Raw genomic sequence first — 18,943 nt, 5'->3', positions numbered from 1 at the left:
GTGTTACAACAAATCATATTTATATTGAATATTTTTTATAAACAAATTTCCCCTCCCCTCTCCTCATAATTTACGATTACAGTCAAGTGAAACGCAACAAACGAGTATTATTATTTTTTTTTAAATATAAAATAAAAGGGGGTAAACAAAATAAGATTTTATTTTAATTTATTACTATTGAAATTAAATAAAATAAAATAAAGATTCATGTTTAAAAAAGAAATTATGTTGTAAATTTATAATTTGTGATGAAAAATATCAGTCACCTTTCACATGCGTTTTTTTTATATTTTAGAAGTTGTTTATTAATTACTAGCTAATACTAATTAGTTAGTTTTTATTATATGGTACTAAATATACTTTATTAAAATATTTTATAAAAATATTAAAATTTAGGAGAAAATGAGGTACACCTCATAAGATATTCTATACCAGAGCTCCCGTTATCAGCATTGCTGGGATCGTAAAAATTGAGGAGGAATGAGAATTTTCTCTTTACTTTTATAATAGTTGTTACCGGATATTTGAAATAATATCCAATTTTTATTCGTTATAATCCCCTCCCTCCTTCAGGGCAGGTTCAATCCATTAAAACTAAATGTAAATTATGTTTTGAGTCAAAATATATTTAAAGCTTATAATGATGATACCTATATCAATATTATTTGTTAAAATATTGCTGATCACCTATGCCTAATATTTAATATTAAAAAAATTCCCAAACAAAGTCCAAGGCCATATTAATTTTAAAAAAATTTTCCCAAGCCCAAGCAGAAATCATAAGAATTTTGATAGTTGAGAACTGGAATAAAATATTTAAAAAAGCATGAAGAATTTAAAAATACAATCAAAATCAGATTTTATGGGCCTTAGTTTTTTGATAAAGCCGAGCCCAGGCCTGCAAAAAATTTTGTTTTAGGTCAATGTCTGATCCATAGTTAATAATAAAAAAATTCCCGAATATTCAAGCTTATAATAATTTTGAAAATTTTCTCCAAGCCCTAGCCCAATATAATTTATAAAAATATTTTCCAAGCCCAGTCGGACCCATTCTAATTTTAAAAAATTTTTCTCAAACTTTCCCTCGACAAATATAGCAGATAGATATATTGAAATCCCTATTTTCTAACCTCATAGGATTTTCCATCCTGAGCTGAGCCTTTTATTCTTTTCATCCAATATGATTATTATCACAAATTTAAATTTATTCTAAATCTTACAATAGAAATAAATAGAATATAAAATTAAATTTAAGGCTGTTGTTAAATTACAATAAAAATAAATGGCAAAATTTTATGAAAATTGTATGGAACTTGGTTTTTTGATCAGGCCTGGTTAGGTCAAAAAAAATTTTCAGACAGATACTACTCAACGTTTAGGGATTTTCTAAATACCAAGCTAATTTGCTAAATACCTACCAAAATTTATTAAAATATATAAAGACCCTTATTATTTAACATATATTATAAAGGAATCACATGGTCGAATCCGACCCTATATATCATCCCCCAAGGATGGAACCACCAAATTAGATTTTAAAAATAATATGATCTTTGCTTTTGCTGGGACGAGTCTGAACCCCGGGTCTGTGCTCAAGATTCGTGCTCAGAGCTGGTTTAGTCGATTTTTTAGACCCGAACCCCGGGTCTGGGTTTTACACAACCAACCAATTAACAACACTAACAGTAAGAGACCAAGAGTGAATATTGTTATTTTAGTAGAAAAATATTTTAATTAGCTTCTATTTTATAGTCATATTAATATTTTGTGTTGATAAAAAATTCCCTGGTCCCGCAAGACTTAGAGCCCATTTAGAGTTTAATTATTATTACAATAAAAACTATTTTAGTGACCCATTATTTAATGCCCATATTAAAAAAATATTTTTTTACCATCCAAAAGATATTTAAAATACCTTCTATTTGATTCCTATATCAATATTTTGTGTTTATATAAATATTCCTGACTATTGCATAATATAATTTAATATCATAATATACAAAGTTAATTGAAGCTTTAAACTATGACTATTTACATATACAAAAACATTCACTAAATAATATATTATTTTATTTCTACATACGAAGCCTCAAACCATCAATTGATTTACCTTAAATTGATTTACTAGATATAATTTGAAGTTTTTGACTTTCTAAGTACGCGATAATTTTACTTGTTAATAAAAATTACTTTTTTAACGACTTGATATATATATATTTGCGTATTTAAACACTAATAAAAGAATAAATTTAATCGCATTTTTATTATTATTTGGAGATATCGTTATTATTTATTCTAAAGCAAACGAAACCAGACTTACATATTCTTATCCTATTACTTATTCGTTTTAGCGCAACCAGACTTACATATTCTTATTCTACTACCGATTCTTTTTAGCGCAATTATTCTTTATTTGCGTCACTGACTAACTAAGACATCTCGCCTATTTAGAGTATAATTATTACAATCAAGAGATATTTATACTAGCTTTTATTTGATACCCACATCGATATTTTGTGTTGATAAAAATATTCCTGACCCCTCAAGACCTAGATACGCCCTCTATGAGTGATTGTTATTATTACAATAAAAAAATATTTTAATTACCTTTTATTTGATACCCATATCAAAAAATATATATTTTTTACACCCCCCCCCCTCCATTCTACCCCAGACCAAGTCATACCCATCAAGACAAAAAATGAATACTTTCAATCTAAAGATATTTAAATTAGATTTTATTTGATACCCGCATCGATATTTTGTGTTGATAAAAATATTCCTGACCCCCCAAGACTTAGACCCCCCTTCTATGATTGATTATTATTATTACAATAAAAAAATATTTTAACTACCTTTTATTTGATACCCATATCAAAAAGAATTATTTTTTACACCCCCCCCCTCCATCCACCCCCCAGACCAAGTCATACCCAGTGTTGCCAGGTCAAAATTATGGCGGGAGAAATTTAGTATTATGCGGGAGAAATATGAAAATTGCGGTAGAAATATAAAAATTGTTAAAAAAAATTTGTCGGTAACTTGTGACTTGGTCTGGGGGTGGATGGAGGGGAGGAGGTAAAATAACATTTGATTTAATAAAATATATTAATTTATAAAAAAAACCAACGATCTTTTTTAAATATAAAAGAATGTAAACAAGATAAAATTTTATTTCAAAAAACGACTTTAATTTTACAATTAAAATTATATTTTATACGAATGTTCCGCAAAATGACCGCAATTGGAAATCTACCGTGTGTGCGTGTATAACATGGGATTTAATTATCACGTATCACGTTTAAATACATAATAAGGTACTCCAAAAATAAGAAATAATACAGATGTAACTACAGTTGCGACAATTGTAAACACTTATCTTGTAGTACAACATTCACAGAGATACTTATCATCACAATGTTGGTAGAATCTTTTTTCCATAATATTTAATGACTCCAATATTAATGAAAACTATATTTGTAGAACAAAAATGAGTAAGGCTATCATCTATGTTTTAGGACCTAAATCAAGGAGGTCAATTCTTGACGATTTGAAAAATGGGAATACATATGCAATTCTAACAGATGCATCTAATAAGGGAAATATTAAAATATTTCCCTTGATCCTCCTCTATTTCAAAATTAAGGTCGTTTCAATAAAACTATTAAAATTTTTCCCCTCAAATAGTGAAAAATCCTAAGATATAGCTAACCATATAATGGTAAATATAGCAGATTCTAGATTATCAATAAATTGCATATCAGCTTTCTGATCTGATAATGTCTCAGGGAATTTGGTAAAAACAGAGAGTATTTACAGAATTGAGTCAGCACAATTTTGGTCGCGATATGTTCCTAATACCCGCCATCGATAGAATTTTAAAATTGGATTATAAAAGTTTTCATAATTTTGAAGATTGGTTTCAATGTAGAGTGGTTCTCTGTCAAAAAAGATTGTTATTTTATTTGTTATTATTGTAAATAGAATATTATATAAATAAAGTATCATAGTTATATATTAAAATCTAGATAAAAATTTTTTTGGCCCATAAGAAGCCTAATTAACTACTTGATTTGACTAGCCTAATCGATGATCCGACTAACCACGGGTTCGGGGCTACTAGGGTAAGATCTTATATGATCATTATTTTTGGAGCTATCACGATTTTGTCAAAAATTGTGCCGACTAGCCCTGGTCTCCCCCACATTTATTGCCCTCTTACAAGAATTATGTAGTATATGGCATATACATCCAAATGGTATTAATTCATTATTGTGCTGCCTCAATTCGGTAACTTTGGTTTTTGCCAAAATTTACAGAGGCATTATCAGCGCAGAAAGGCTGACATGCAAATCATTGATAACCCTGAATCAGCTATATTTACCATCATGTAGCTAGCCACATCGTTGGATTTTTCACTATACGAGGAAAAAATTTTAACAGTTTTATTGAAATGTTCTTATTCTTGTTGTTATAGCGAAGGATCGAGGGAAATGTTTTAATATTTCCTTTATTAGATGCATCTGTTAGAATGGGTATGACTAAAATACGCGTCCCCGAAAACTACGCGTCACTATGCGTCCCCGGTCAAACTGGTTTAATTTATATAATATTAATAAAAATCTTATTTAGCTTTATAAGATGAGTTAAAAAATGTTTTTTATGATTTAAAAAAAAATGATAATTTAGTAAATTTTTTAAAAAATTATTTTTTTACATGAAAAAACTACGCGTCCCCGGTCAAGATACAATTTTTTTTTTAAATAAAAGCAGATTCATATTTAGCTCATTAAATGAATATAGAAAATGTTTTTTATGATTTAAAAAAAAATGATAACTTAGTAAAATTTTTAAAAAATTATTTTTTTAAATTAAAAACTACACCTCTCTACGCGTCCCCGGTTAAGATACATTTTTTTAAAAAAAATAAAAGTAGATTCATATTTAGCTCATTAAATGGATACAGAATTTTTTGATTTAAAAAAAAGTGGTAACTTAGTAAAATTTTGAAAAAACACTTTTTTCCTTCATTTTTTGACTAAAATACGCGTCCCTATGCGTCCCCGGTCAAGATAGATTATTTTTATAAAAATGAATATAGAATCGTGTATAGTTTTTCAAGGATTACTAATTTTTTTTTTTTTAAAAAAATTAATTTTCGAAAATATTTTTTTTTGACTAAACTACGCGTCCCCGGTCAAGATACATTTTTTAAAAATAAATAAAAGCAGAATCATATTTAGCTCATTAAATGGATCATAAAATGTTTTTTTTGATTTAAAAAAAAGTGGTAACTTAGTAAAATTTTTAAAACACTAATTTTTTACATAAAAAAATTACGCGTCCCCGGTCAAGATACAATTTTTTTTAAAAAATAAAAGCAGATTCATATTTAGCTCATTAAAAGGGTTCATAAAATGTTTTTTTGATTTAAAAAAAAAGTGGTAACTTAGTAAAATTTTGAAAAAACACTTTTTTCCTTCATTTTTTGACTAAAATACGCGTCCCTACGCGTCCCTGGTCAATATAGATTATTTTTATAAAAATGAATATAGAATCGTGTATGGTTTTTCAAGGAGATTCTGAAAATGGTATTAATAATTTTTTTTTGATAAACTTCGCGTCCCTACGGGTCCCCGGTCAAGATAAATTTTTTTTTAAAAAAATAAAAGCAGATTCATATTTAGCTCATTAAATGGATACATTAAATGGATACATTAAATGGATACATAAAATGTTTTTTTTTGATTTAAAAAAAGGGGTAACTTAGTAAAATTTTGAAAAAACACTCTTTTTTTCATTTTTTGACTAAAATACGCGTCCCCGGTTCGAAAAATAATTTTTTTTAAAAAAAAATTCATAAATACCATTTTCGGAATCTCCTTGAAAAACTATATACGATTCTATATTCATTTTTATAAAAATAATCTATCTTGACCGGGGACGCGTAGTTTAGTCAAAAAAAGAATTTTCGAAAATCAATTTTTTTTAAAAAAAATATAATTAATACCATTTTCGGAATCTCCTTGAAAAACTATACACGATTCTATATTCATTTTTATAAAAATAATCTATCTTGACCGGGGACGCGTAGGGACGCGTAGTTTAGTCAAAAAAAAGAATTTTCGAAAATCAATTTTTTTTAAAAAAAATATTATTAATACCATTTTCGGAATCTCCTTGAAAAACTATACACGATTCTATATTCATTTTTATAAAAATAATCTATCTTGACCGGGGACGCGTATTTTAGCCAAAAAATGAAGAAAAAAAGTGTTTTTTCAAAATTTTACTAAGTTACCACTTTTTTTTAAATCAAAAAAAATATTTTCTGTATCCATTTAATGAGCTAAATATGAATCTGCTTTTATTTAAAAAAAAAAATTGTATCTTGACCGGAGACGCGTAAGGACGCCTAGTTTTTTTATGTAAAAAGTTAGTATTTTAAAAATTTTACTAAGTTAACACTTTTTTTTAAAATAAAAAAAAACATTTTCTGTATCCATTTAATGAGCTAAATATGAATCTACTTTTATTTTTTTTTAAAAAATGTATCTTGATCGGCGACGCGTAAGGACGCGTAGTTTTAATTTAAAAAAATAATTTTTTAAAAATTTTACTAAGTTATCATTTTTTTTAAATCATAAAAAACATTTTTTAACTCATCTTATAAAGCTAAATAAGATTTTTTATTAATATTATATAAATTAAACCCGTTTGACCGGGGACGCGTAGACGCGTAGTTTTCGGGGACGCGTATTTTAGTCATGCCCGTTAGAATTGCATATGGATGCCCATCTTTCAAATCGTCTAGAATTGACCTCTAGGATTCAGGTACTAAAACCCTTGATAGCCTTGCTCATTTTTGTTCTGCCACAAGAAAGGTTTGCACTTATATTGGAGTCTTTAAATATTATGAGAAAAAGATTCGTTGTGATGTTATAGCTCTGTGAATGTTGAACTACATGATAGATGTATACGATTTCCGCAAATGTAATTCCATCTGTATTATTTATTATTTTTGAGAATATTTTTGTATTGCAATTGATGTTGATATACTCCCCTGTACTGACTTATATGAATAAATTGATGTTGATTTGGATAAAAATTAAACAAGATGAAAAGAAATTTACAAACTAGACATGTTTTTCGAACAAATATTTAAAATTTATTTTAAAAATATAAAAATAATCAATTAATGTCTCTCAAAATTATTATTTATATATTGAAAATGTTTAATACTAAAAAAAAATTGCGGGAGATATTAAAAAATTACGGTAGATTTTTGCGGGAGATTTCCAATTGCCGTAGTTTTGCGGAAGAGATGTCAGCGTGTAAGCTAAAAAATTGCGGAAGTCTTCCGCTAATGGGGGGAGACATGGCAACCCTGGTCATACCTATCAAGACAAAAAATGAATACTTTCAATCTAAAGACATTTAAATTAGATTTTATTTGATACCCACATCGATATTTTGGGTTGATAAAAATATTCCTGACCCCCCAAGACCTAGACCCGCCTCTATGAGTGATTATTATTATTACAATAAAAAAAATATTTTAATTACCTTTTATTTGATACCCATATCAAAAAAAATTATTTTTTACATCCATCCCCCTCCATCCACCCTCCAGACCAAGTCATACCCATTAAGACAAACCCCCTTCATCTACCCCCAAGACCAATTCATACCCATCAAGACAAAAAATAAATACTTTCAATCTAAAAATATTTAAATTAAATTTTATTTGATACCATATTTTGTGTTGATAAAAATATTCCTGACCCCGACCTAGATCCGCCCTCTATGCGTGATTATTATTGTTACAATAAAAAATATATTTTAATTGCCTTTTATTTGACATCAAAAAATATTATTTTTTACACCCCCCCCCCCCCCACCCAAGACCAAGTCATACCCATCAAGACAAAAAATGAATACTTTCAATCTAAAGATATTTAAATTAGATTTTGTCTCAACCCCGAGACTGAACCCCGGGTCTGGACCCTGGGTCTGTGCTCGGGGTTCGTTCTCAGAGCTGGTTTGGTCAATTTTTTAGACTCAAACTTAGGGTCTGGGTTTTACACAACCAACCAATTAACAAAACTACCAACAATATCTTGTTTGAGTGCAAATAATATTGATAATAAAGACCTGCAGGATAATCTTTGATAGACAACAACCGATACAACATCATGTAATCAAAAATCAAATCGCCGCATGACCAAGAATATCGTATATCCGATAATGTCAAAGTAGAAGGATACAATCGCAAGATGACAACCATCGACAATAACGGAACATCAACGGTGTGAAGTTCTGGCTCAACGGTAAAATGCTGTAACGGATATTATTGACGAACAGAGAGCGTTTATGAAATAATGCAAGAAAAGGGAACATAAAAATAATTCTTAAATTATAGGTCATTATGTATTGATTTTTCTACGCTGATTAATTTTTGTTAATAGTTACCGGAAAATTGTGTAGTGTACTACCTTGAAAAGGGAATACATGTTATTGTATTTTTATTTTATAATAAATAATTGATATAAAAAATAATATTGGATTCTTCGTTTTTTTTGTTTTGGAAAATATAAAGAGAAAGTAAAAAAAACCTAACCTTAAAAAATCTATAATTCCATTGATAAAAAGTATTAATAAGCAAATTAAGAGCTCATTACATTATCATTCTAAAATAATAATATTATATTAATGAAAATCGGAAAATTAAATTACTTGTCATTATGTCATTTTCTATCAAATATCATGTTACTTGTCAAACAGATGCTAGAAATTAATTTTATGAACCCAAGATTTCTTCAGTAGATTTATGTTGTTAATCTTTTTGCTGGTTTGTTTATTCAAGACATATGAAGTTAAGATTTTTAGCAATATATATTATATAATGTTGATTGTTTTATAGGCACAATATAGAGATGAGAGATGTAAATGTATATTTCCATGCCCACCTCCTCCAAACTCTACTCTCAGTCCCAAAAACTTTAGACAAATTTATATAGGCAATATACCAGCTAGTAAATGGTAATAGTATTTTATTACATCAAATTAAGGGCTTAATAATTTAAGTAATTGTATTGATGTCAGATCAATTGTCATCTTTTACAAAGAAATTCAACATTGTTCAAAGTGTGAATGTAAATATCAATATAGAAACACATTTACTATTAAAGTTTATTTTTATATTGATTATTTTACAAATTAAATAATAAGGTTGTAGTTATATTTATTATATCATTGCTCTCTTCTCTCTTCCTATATATGCTCTTTTTATTATGTCTTGATCCAATGATAAACAAACCTAGTCCAGATTTCTATACAGAATATCACAATGAAGGCGTAAGTTTTTTTATGTTACTTGAATAACAGTTTTTATACGAACCTATTTGAGATCTCAATGCCTGGCCCATCGAAAAATTTATATTAGGCCTAAAAGAATTTTTGGGCCAAACCAGACAATTTATACATAAGAAGTCAGAGGCATTTTATGTGACTTTAATAGGCCAGCCCAGGCATTAAAATTTTCATATATTTTTTTGAATTTAAAACTAATAAATTTATTTGAAAATAGGACATGACTAAAATACATGCTCCTATGTGTCTTCTATCAATGAAGCTTAGTTTAAATTATATTAATATATAATTGTATTTAGCTTTATAAGATGATTTAGAAAATATTTTTTTTAATTTAAAAAAAATGGCAATATTAAAATTTTAAAAAAATAATTTTTTTACATGACTAAAATTGCTCCTTGTGCCCTCTATCAAAGAAGCTTAATTTATAAAAAATGAACCAAGAATCATATATAGCTTATTAAAAGGAATCAAAAATGTTAATATTATATTTTAAATTTTTTTATAACTTAGTGGGCTTTTGTAAAAACATATTTTTTTTTGACTAAACTATGTGCCCCTGGCAAATATACATTATTTTTAAAAAATGAAAGCATAATCATATTAAGCTCATAAGGATTTAATGTTAATATTAAGTTTATAGATTTTTTGACTAAAATTATGCACCCTCCATAAATATACTTTATTTTATGAAAATAAATGCATAATCATGTTTAGCTTTTCAAGGAGATTCAGAAAATGGTATTATTCACTTTTTTTAAAAAAAATTTAATTATTGAAATGAATTTCCTTGAAAAGCTAAACATGATTCTGCATTCATTTTTTAAAAAGAATGTATATTTACGGAGGTTCGTAAGAGACACATATTTTAGTCAAAAAAAAGAAAAATAGTGTTTTTTCAAAAGCCCACTAAGTTATAAAAATTTATAAACTTAATATTAACATTTTCTAAACCTTTTAATGAATTTAATATGATATGCTTACATTTTTTTAAAATAATGTATATTTACTGGGGGCGTATAGCAGAGATATTTATGGGCTGGCCTGCAGCCTGCAATATCATATTTTCTAGCAGGTCTGGGCCAGGCCTGGGTTTTTAAAATTTTTTTTAATGGGCTTGGGTCTAAAATTATTAAATTTAAATTATTTAAAACAGTTGCTAATTGCTTTTTTTTCTTCTAATAATAAATTTCAGTATTGTAAACAAAATGATTGCCTAAATATATTTAAATATTGTTAATTTTCATTAAATAAAAAAAAATTAATTTTTTGTATATTGGCATGGGCCAGGCTTGGGAAATTTTTGTGAAACTTATTATTAGTTTGGGAATTTTTTTTAGCATTAAATATAGGCTGGGCTTGGGCCAAAAAATTTTTTTACTTCAAGCCTGGGCTGGGCTGGGCTTGGTCAAAAAATTAAAGCCCATGAAGGTCTCTGACGTGTAGGGGCGCTTGGTTTCGTCAAAAAAATGTTTTTCAAACCCCACTAAGTTATAAAAAAATTTTGAAATATAATATTATCATTTTTTGATACCTTTTAATAAACTATATATGATTCTGCATTCATTTTTTTATAAATTAAGTTTCTTTGATAGAGGGCGCGTATTTTAGTCATGTAAAAAAAAATTATTTTTAAAAAATTTTACTATGTTACCATTTTTTTTTAAATTAAAAAAATATTTTCTAAATCATCTTATAAAGCTATACGATTTTTTATTAATATAATTTTAATTAAACTTCTTTGATAGAGGGCGCGTATGGGCCCATAGTTTACGGCGCACATTTTAATTATGCCCGTTAAAATTAATCAAGTTTCATGATATGATCTAATTACAAATTCTTAATACAGATATCAAGCATGTGAGATAAATAAATGTTTTTTAGAAAGAAATAGGTTATCTTAGAGCAGTTATATAAGAACCTTGATTATCACTAGGAGAAATATAGATTATGACGGACAGGAAATTCATGTAAAAAAAAATTTATGGGCCAGACCTGTCGATGTATAAAATTTTACTGCCAAGCAACTTGTGCAAATTTATTTAACAGGCCAGGCTTTACAGATATCTACTACCTATGCTCATTTTAATAGTGTTTATAGCAACTTATGGTGTGTTGATCCAAATTTTTCACCAATTCAATATTTTCCAATAATACAAAAAAAACTGATTCGATATTTATATACCATCTATCTTTATATCAATATCATAAAAATATCATTATTTTCTATAAAAAAACAATTTAACTTTCACAAATGATAAGTGTTTTTTTTATTCTAAGTTAATAAACTCATTTAAAATACTTGAAATGTTTGTGGTGTAAATGTAGTGTTTAAACAACTTTATTTAGCCGGTTTTTAAAAAGGACTACAAGATTTTTGCAAAATTATATTAACTAAGCCTCAATACTATCTGTGGGCAAAATTAAAAAGCTTGAGTAATTTACTTTTGACCAAAATCTTGAGTAACCATTTTTAAAAATTGGCAAATTGGAGCCATTATGTGATTCATTAAATATTTTAAAATCCTTTTCTTGTTGCAGATAATATAAAAAAAGTGTAAATTTTTAACAATTTTTTTTAAACATTACAGCAATAAATTGTATTTTAGTTTCTTTCATTAAATTATTATTATGAAATTATTTATAAAATATACAAAAACAATAAAAAATGAGATTGGTTTTTTAAAAAATATTGACCCAATCTTATATTTTTTGAAAACACTAAATATCGGTGCCTATCCAATATTTATTATTGGCACAGCATAAAAACAACCCATCCTGAAACTTTTATAATTTATTACACATGAATTATTTAAATATTTGCATTACTTTCTTGGATGCAAGTCTCTTTCACCTGTGCAAATAAGCAAGAAAATTAAGATTCTTTGAGCCCTTTCATAAAATATAAGATTTTGTATCTAATGATCTAGATTTTGTTTTAAATAAAATAGAACATATATAACCTGCTTACAAATTTTTATCGAAATCAATGGGGTTGACTGTGGGCTGATTCATTTGACATTGAATGACCTTTTCATCAGGTGGTTTAGGCCTTCATTCACTGATGTCCCTAGATATACCAGCTTTCTTATCATCATTTGCTTAATTTGATAATACTCTTCCTACCTTCCATATCCAAATCAATTGCTTGTCAAATTTCAGCCCTAAACACGAAGCTCCTAATAGCACATTTTCTAAGTGAGATTGGGATTTACTTTCATAACATTCACTCATAAATCTCTATTGAAAGCTGTGCAAAAAGAATATGCATATCCATCTTTTATCATTTTATAAGTCCTTTTTATTGATGATTATATTCTTTTCATCCAAATCTCAGTTACAAATTAATTTACCCCCCCCCCATCTGAGTTCGGAATAACTTCAATAAGTTTGAACTTCTTATCTTTTCCAAATACAGACCAATTCATTCTTTTGCATACTGGGTAACCTGGAGGTTTCGAATGTGGGTTCTGGTTCTTAAATTCGAATGTGATTGATGCAAGGTTCTTATTTCAGTTCCAAACTTTGTTAAAGCTATTAACTAAAAAAATTAAAAAAATAAATAAACCCTATAAAATGAATCACACAATATTTATTGTACAACTTTATTGGAACCATTTTGAAAATTTTTAAATGGGTTGAAATTCTAGTTTATGAAAATTCCAAAAGATGGTCCCAGTTCTTAAACTTTATTAAAATATCTATTAATTCATTTCCTTCCTTTTACTTTTTCTTCAAAATTTTAATATTACTGTTTTCATCATTAGGGTTTGGAAATAAAAAATCAATTTAAATTACGGGTAATTAATTTTTATTCTCTAGACCTAATATAGTTAGAATAATAAAATTATGACAACAATATTCCTCTCAACATATTCCAACCACTGCTATTGGATGATTTCTGAAAAATTTCTGATATCAGTGTAGTAGCTGGTATTGCTAGATAGTGTCATTCTAATTGTGCCGTGGTTTGGAATCGAATTATACCAACCTATAAATAATTAAGGGTTACTTCAGAAAAAAATTCTAATTAAGTTATAAATTTAAAAAATTGAATAGGGAGGGCTTAAGGTACACAAATATTTGTGTTGAAGTGTTTTATTAAATAAGTAAAATAGGTAAAGTAATTAAAATTATATTTAATACAAAATATCACGTATATATATATAATGAATTCAATCCTTCAGGTTATGTAATTTACAAACGAAAAGTTAATATATTCAATTTAAATTCAATTTACAATTACATTTATATTACAGTTCTCCCCACTATAAATTGAATTCATCGTGATAACGTAGTGGGGGTTTCGAAACTCTTTTTTCAAGAGTTGTATTCTCATGTTCTGCCTTTTCCACTTCTTCTGTCAACGTAACGGGTATTTCCTTCTCTTGTATATGTGCATCCCTCAATTGATCTGCATGCTTGTTTTTAACGATCCCCTCTGATTCCACATCGTACCATATTGCACTTTTTCGTTGTAACACTTTTCCTTCATGCCACCCTGATGTCCTTTCGTTTGCTATCCAAAATTTTTGCTGCTCTTCAAACTCCCGAGGTTCAACACTTCTATCTTTGTAGTACTTTTGTTTCCATAGTGCGTTTTCCGTCCTTTCTCTCGTTGATAATTTCCACTTATCTAATATCGTCCTAAGCGACCTTCCAAACATCATCTCGGCAGGGGATTTATCAGTAGTTGCATTGGGAGTATTACGGTGAGTAATTAAAACATTCGCTAAATTTAACTGGTCCGGAGTCCCACATCTCCTTCCAGCATAGAAACGCGTCTTTATCGTCCGTATATATCGTTCAGCCAAACCATTCGATTTGTGGCTATAAGGGGCCGATCTAAAATGTTTTATATTGTTTTTAAAAAGAAACGTTTTGAATTCAGACCCAGTAAACTGAGTACCGTTATCTGAGACAATGTAGCGAGGTAACCCAAATCTAGCGAAATAATTACGCAGATTATTTATTACACTCGCCGAATTAATATGTGTTAAAATTGCAACTTCAACCCATTTGGTAAAAGCGTCTACGCAAATTAACCAATACTTTCCAGATACGGAGCCTGTCAAATCAATGTGTAATCGTTCCCAAGGTCGGGTAGGAATGTTCCAATTGTATAATGGCACTTCTTTAGCTCCCGGCCTTCCTTCTTGACAACTCTTACAACATTTAACAAAGTCTTCAACATCAGTATCGAGATTTGTCCAAAAAACGTAATATCTACACAATGATTTCATCCCCACTATCCCAGGATGTCCTCGATGAATCACATATAAAACCTCCTTTTTTAAAATATCTGGAATAATAATTCTATCATTATAAAATAATAATCCTTCTTCGAACGAAATATTATCTTTAATCGAAATATATTTTTTTACAATCTCCGAATAATTATTTATATTATCAATATACCAATAATTTTTTATTAATTTAATAATCTCTTTTAGGCTTATATCATTGCTCGTTTCACTTACGACTTTACTGCGAGTGAAAGATAAATCTTCTATTAAATTAATTTTTAATCCTCTGATTTCTTCTTCGAATTTTTTTGTAACATCATTGGTTTTTGCTTTCTCTACCCCCAAACGGGACAGAGCATCGGCACATTTGTTATGATTACCTGGTCTATATATTATCTCATAATCATAATTTAATAGCTTCGTCGCCCACCGTATTAAACGGTTATTTGTTATTTTGTTAAGATATCTTTTATCACCTAAAATATATTGTAATGGTTTATGATCAGTAACCAAGATAAAATGTCTTCCAAAAATATATTTATTAAACTTCTCGATAGCGAACATGATCGCCGAAGCCTCCCGATCAATTGTGGCATAATTCTTTTCAGCCGCCGAAAGTGTCCTCGATGCGTAAGCAATCGGTTTCTCCTGGCCAGTAAGAAATCGGTGTGCAATAACAGCTCCTAGACCATCTTCGGAAGCGTCACAAAAAATCACGACAGGGATATCGGCTGAATAAGGAATTATTGTATCTTCTTTTGACAATATATTTTTAACTTTAATAAATATTTCATTTTCTTTAGCTGACCAAAACCAACCAACATTTTTACTCGTTAGTCGGTGTAAAGGTGCACAAATAGAATGCAAATTTTTAATAAATGCCTCATGATAATTCACTATTCCAAGAAATGAACGTAGTTCTTTAACATTGAAAGGTGTTTTAAAATTTTTTATAGCGCTGATCTTATCTTCTGTAGGGTGAATTCCGAAACTGTCAATAACATGACCTAAATAAGTGACTGACTTTTCTCCGATTTTAATTTTATCGGTCGTCGTGGTCAGTCCAGCCTTCTTAATACTTCTTCCAAATTAACTATGTGATCGGAATTATTCTCACCTGCAATAATTATGTCGTCTAAAAATACACTAACCATAGGAATTCCCTTTAATAGGTTTTTCATAAAGCGTTGGAATATTATCGGAGCGCTAGTCAAACCAAATGGAATTCTTTGGTATCGGTAATAACCGACATGTGTCGAAATTACTAAAAGGTCCCTACATTCTGGACTAACTCCGAATTGTAAAAATGCATCTCTTAAATCTATTGTTGAAAATATTTTACCACCCGCGATCTTATTTGTTAGGTCGACGAAAGTTGGTAGTAAATCGTTATCGATCGCTAGATATTTGTTGATTGTTAAACGAAAATCTCCGCATATCCGTACGGCACCGGATTTCTTTAAGATATTAACCGTTGGCGTAGCCCAAGTGATTGGAGTTATTGTTGGATCCACCTTCTCGATAACGCCTTCGTCTAAAAGTCTGTTCAACTTAGCTTCAATGGTTCGACGCAACGGAAAAGGAACTCTTCTTGCTGGTAATGCAATCGGTAACGTGTTCGGTTCTATTCGGATGACTGCCTTTTGCAGTTTGATTTCACCTAATTTTTTTTAAAAACTTGAGGGAATTTTGAAGCAATCGTATTTAAAGAGGGAACATTCATATTTATTTTATTAATACGAACTTCTTCCGGTAGTTTTATATCAAATTCTCTAATGAAAGGCATCCCAAAAATAAGGGAATTCTCCCCTTTAACTACCCAAATAAGTAAAAATTTTGAAATATTTTTTACTTTGACTTCTACGGTACATTTACCTAGTACTTCGATTTGGATATGATTATATCCCACTAATTTATAAGCCGGTGATAGTTGTGGTCTGCCAATACGATTCTAGGTGACCTCATCAATCACACTACACGCGGCGCCGGTATCAAACTCCATAGCTAGCTGCAACCCATTTATCTTCGCATCGATGGTTGCTTTATTTGAAAATGACAGGCGAGGTGTCCGTGGCAGAATCATTTGTATGGCATGGGTTCTACAATCTTTCGCTATGTGGTTTGCCTTACCGCAACGAAAGCATATCACTTTCTTTTGAATAGAGTTAGGTTTGATACTAGGTCTATAATTATTATTAGGAATATAATTGTTACTAAAGTGTTTATTATTATTGAATCTATTGACGTTTGTATAATTATTATTTCAAAAATAATTATTTTTCGAACCCTGTGTTGGCTTATTTTTAATTATTTTATTAACTTCAGTCTGGGTTTCATTTTCCAACGAAGACAGCGCGATCGCTAAACGCACGGTCTCTTCAAAAGTAATATTGCCTTCGATATACTTTGACCGAAGTTCTTTGTCCAACTCAAGTAAGCCTACTCCTAGGATAAATATATCTCTTAAAAGTTCATCAAAAGGCGGTTTAAAATTACAAAGGGAACAGACAGTTTTAACCCTAATTGAAAAGTCAATAATCGTCTCACTGCATCTTTTTAACGTAAAAAAATTTTCCTATTTACGAAAATGCTCGAACTATCCTTGAACACCAAATTTAAGCTTTTTATTAAAGTATCATAATTTATCATCTCTAAATCTATTGGAAAGTGAAAGTTCTTAATTTTGATAAGATTGTCTGTTCCGATATAGGCTAAAAGCAGGTCTTTTTTTGTATTTAAATCTATAATATTTCTTACTTTATAAATTAACTCCAAGTTAAATAAGTAGTCCTGAATATTTACTTTTTCTTTGACGAATTCTGGAATATGGAATTTAATAGGAACTACTTCCATTGAGTCTTTAACTTTAATAGGAACTACTTACATTGAATCTTCAACTTTAATAGGAGCTACTTCCATTGAGTCTTTTACTTTAAATTTAATAAATCAAATAAATCTTCTCTAAAAATCGTCGCCAATGAAGTGTTTTATTAAATAAGTAAAATAGGTAAAGTAAAAGTATATTTAATACAAAATATCACGTATATATATATATAATGAATTCAATCCTTCAGGTTATGTAATTTACAAACGAAAATTTAATATTATATTCAATTTAAATTCAATTTACAATTACATTTATATTACATGTGTCTTATAATTTTATTACCCCCACTTAATGTAGTTAAATGGCCCAATTTGGGTCGATTTTTAAAAAAGGCTTAAGTAAGATTTGCCCAAAATAATATTATGTATAAACCTCGAGATTTGGAAATAGAGATCCAAACCTTTCTGTCATCTATGAGCAAAATCTTCAGACTTACACAATATTATTTTGGCTAAAATTTTAATCGGGCCATTTTTAATCTATCCAAATTGGCCATTTAACAATACTACCCTCAATAAGGAAAGAAGGGAATGCAAAATAAAAATTTTAAGATTGTGGTATCTATTTTTTAGAAACATAATTTTTAATCTCGACCGATATCAATGGAGCTTGATACTAATACTTGCTATTGGTATACTTCTGATTTACATATTCATTTGTTTGCAAAATACAGTCATTACATATTTCAGGCTAGTTTTATTTAAAAGAAAGAGAAAGTGAAAAAAAAATTTAATCCAAGCCTTATCCGTTTATACAAAATTTTGAATATCTATATGTAATTTATTTTAAATAAATTGTATATTTTTATAGGATGACTCTACTGCAATTATTAATTATAGAAGTGGTGGCATCTCACATTCTATGGGAATTTATGATAATGTGTTTTGTAGAGTGGGCCTGCACAAGGATAAATGGAAGGGTCAGGTTCAAGAACAAAGAAAGAATGTTTTTGATAAGCATACAATGTTAAATTAAATTTTATTACACATCTTATGTTATATATATATATTATTTATATAGACTTAATGTTAATACAAGTGAATTGTTCATTTATTAAATAAAAATGATAGCTATTATCTTTGTGCCTATCTTTTTATAATCGTAATAAGATATATTTTAAAAGTTATCTTTCAAAATCTCACCAATAAACAGATAATATTTATTTTTTAAACAAATAGAGTTTAACTTTTACATACATGTTTATTAACCATGCCTACCCTCTTTTATTTCTTTCTGACGATATTAAAATTTGAATAATTCTTTACGCTATATTAATAGATCTCTAATTAAAAATGAATGAAGAAAATATAATTAAAAAGCAACGACTATAAATTATTTGAAAATCCTAAATCTAAATCCTAAAAAATCAAAATATATGTGAACTAAATAGGGATCAATTGGAATAGGTTAAGAGCACTGATTGCCAATCCAAATAAAT

The 18,943-nt window shown here is 28.6% G+C and overlaps 1 protein-coding gene across 1 annotated transcript; it reads left to right on the top strand.

Annotated features, from left to right (window-relative positions):
• Positions 1-8,745: 8,745 nt before the first annotated feature.
• On the top strand, positions 8,746-18,572 carry LOC135922937 (putative protein 2). Its single transcript, XM_065457477.1, has 5 exons — positions 8,746-8,875; positions 8,924-9,042; positions 9,088-9,190; positions 9,232-9,357; positions 18,316-18,572. The coding sequence occupies exons 1-5, from the start codon at positions 8,831-8,833 to the stop codon at positions 18,478-18,480; spliced, it is 558 nt and encodes a 185-aa protein (XP_065313549.1). The 5' UTR covers positions 8,746-8,830; the 3' UTR covers positions 18,481-18,572.
• Positions 18,573-18,943: the final 371 nt, after the last annotated feature.

This window comes from Gordionus sp. m RMFG-2023, chromosome 1, assembly GCF_954871325.1.
Source record: "Gordionus sp. m RMFG-2023 chromosome 1, tfGorSpeb1-WG-v2, whole genome shotgun sequence".
In the NCBI taxonomy this organism is placed as follows: Eukaryota; Metazoa; Nematomorpha; class Gordioida; order Chordodea; family Parachordodidae; genus Gordionus; species Gordionus sp. m RMFG-2023.
The sequence above is the reverse complement of the archived record's forward strand: the minus strand, read 5'-3'. Positions and strand labels throughout refer to the sequence as shown.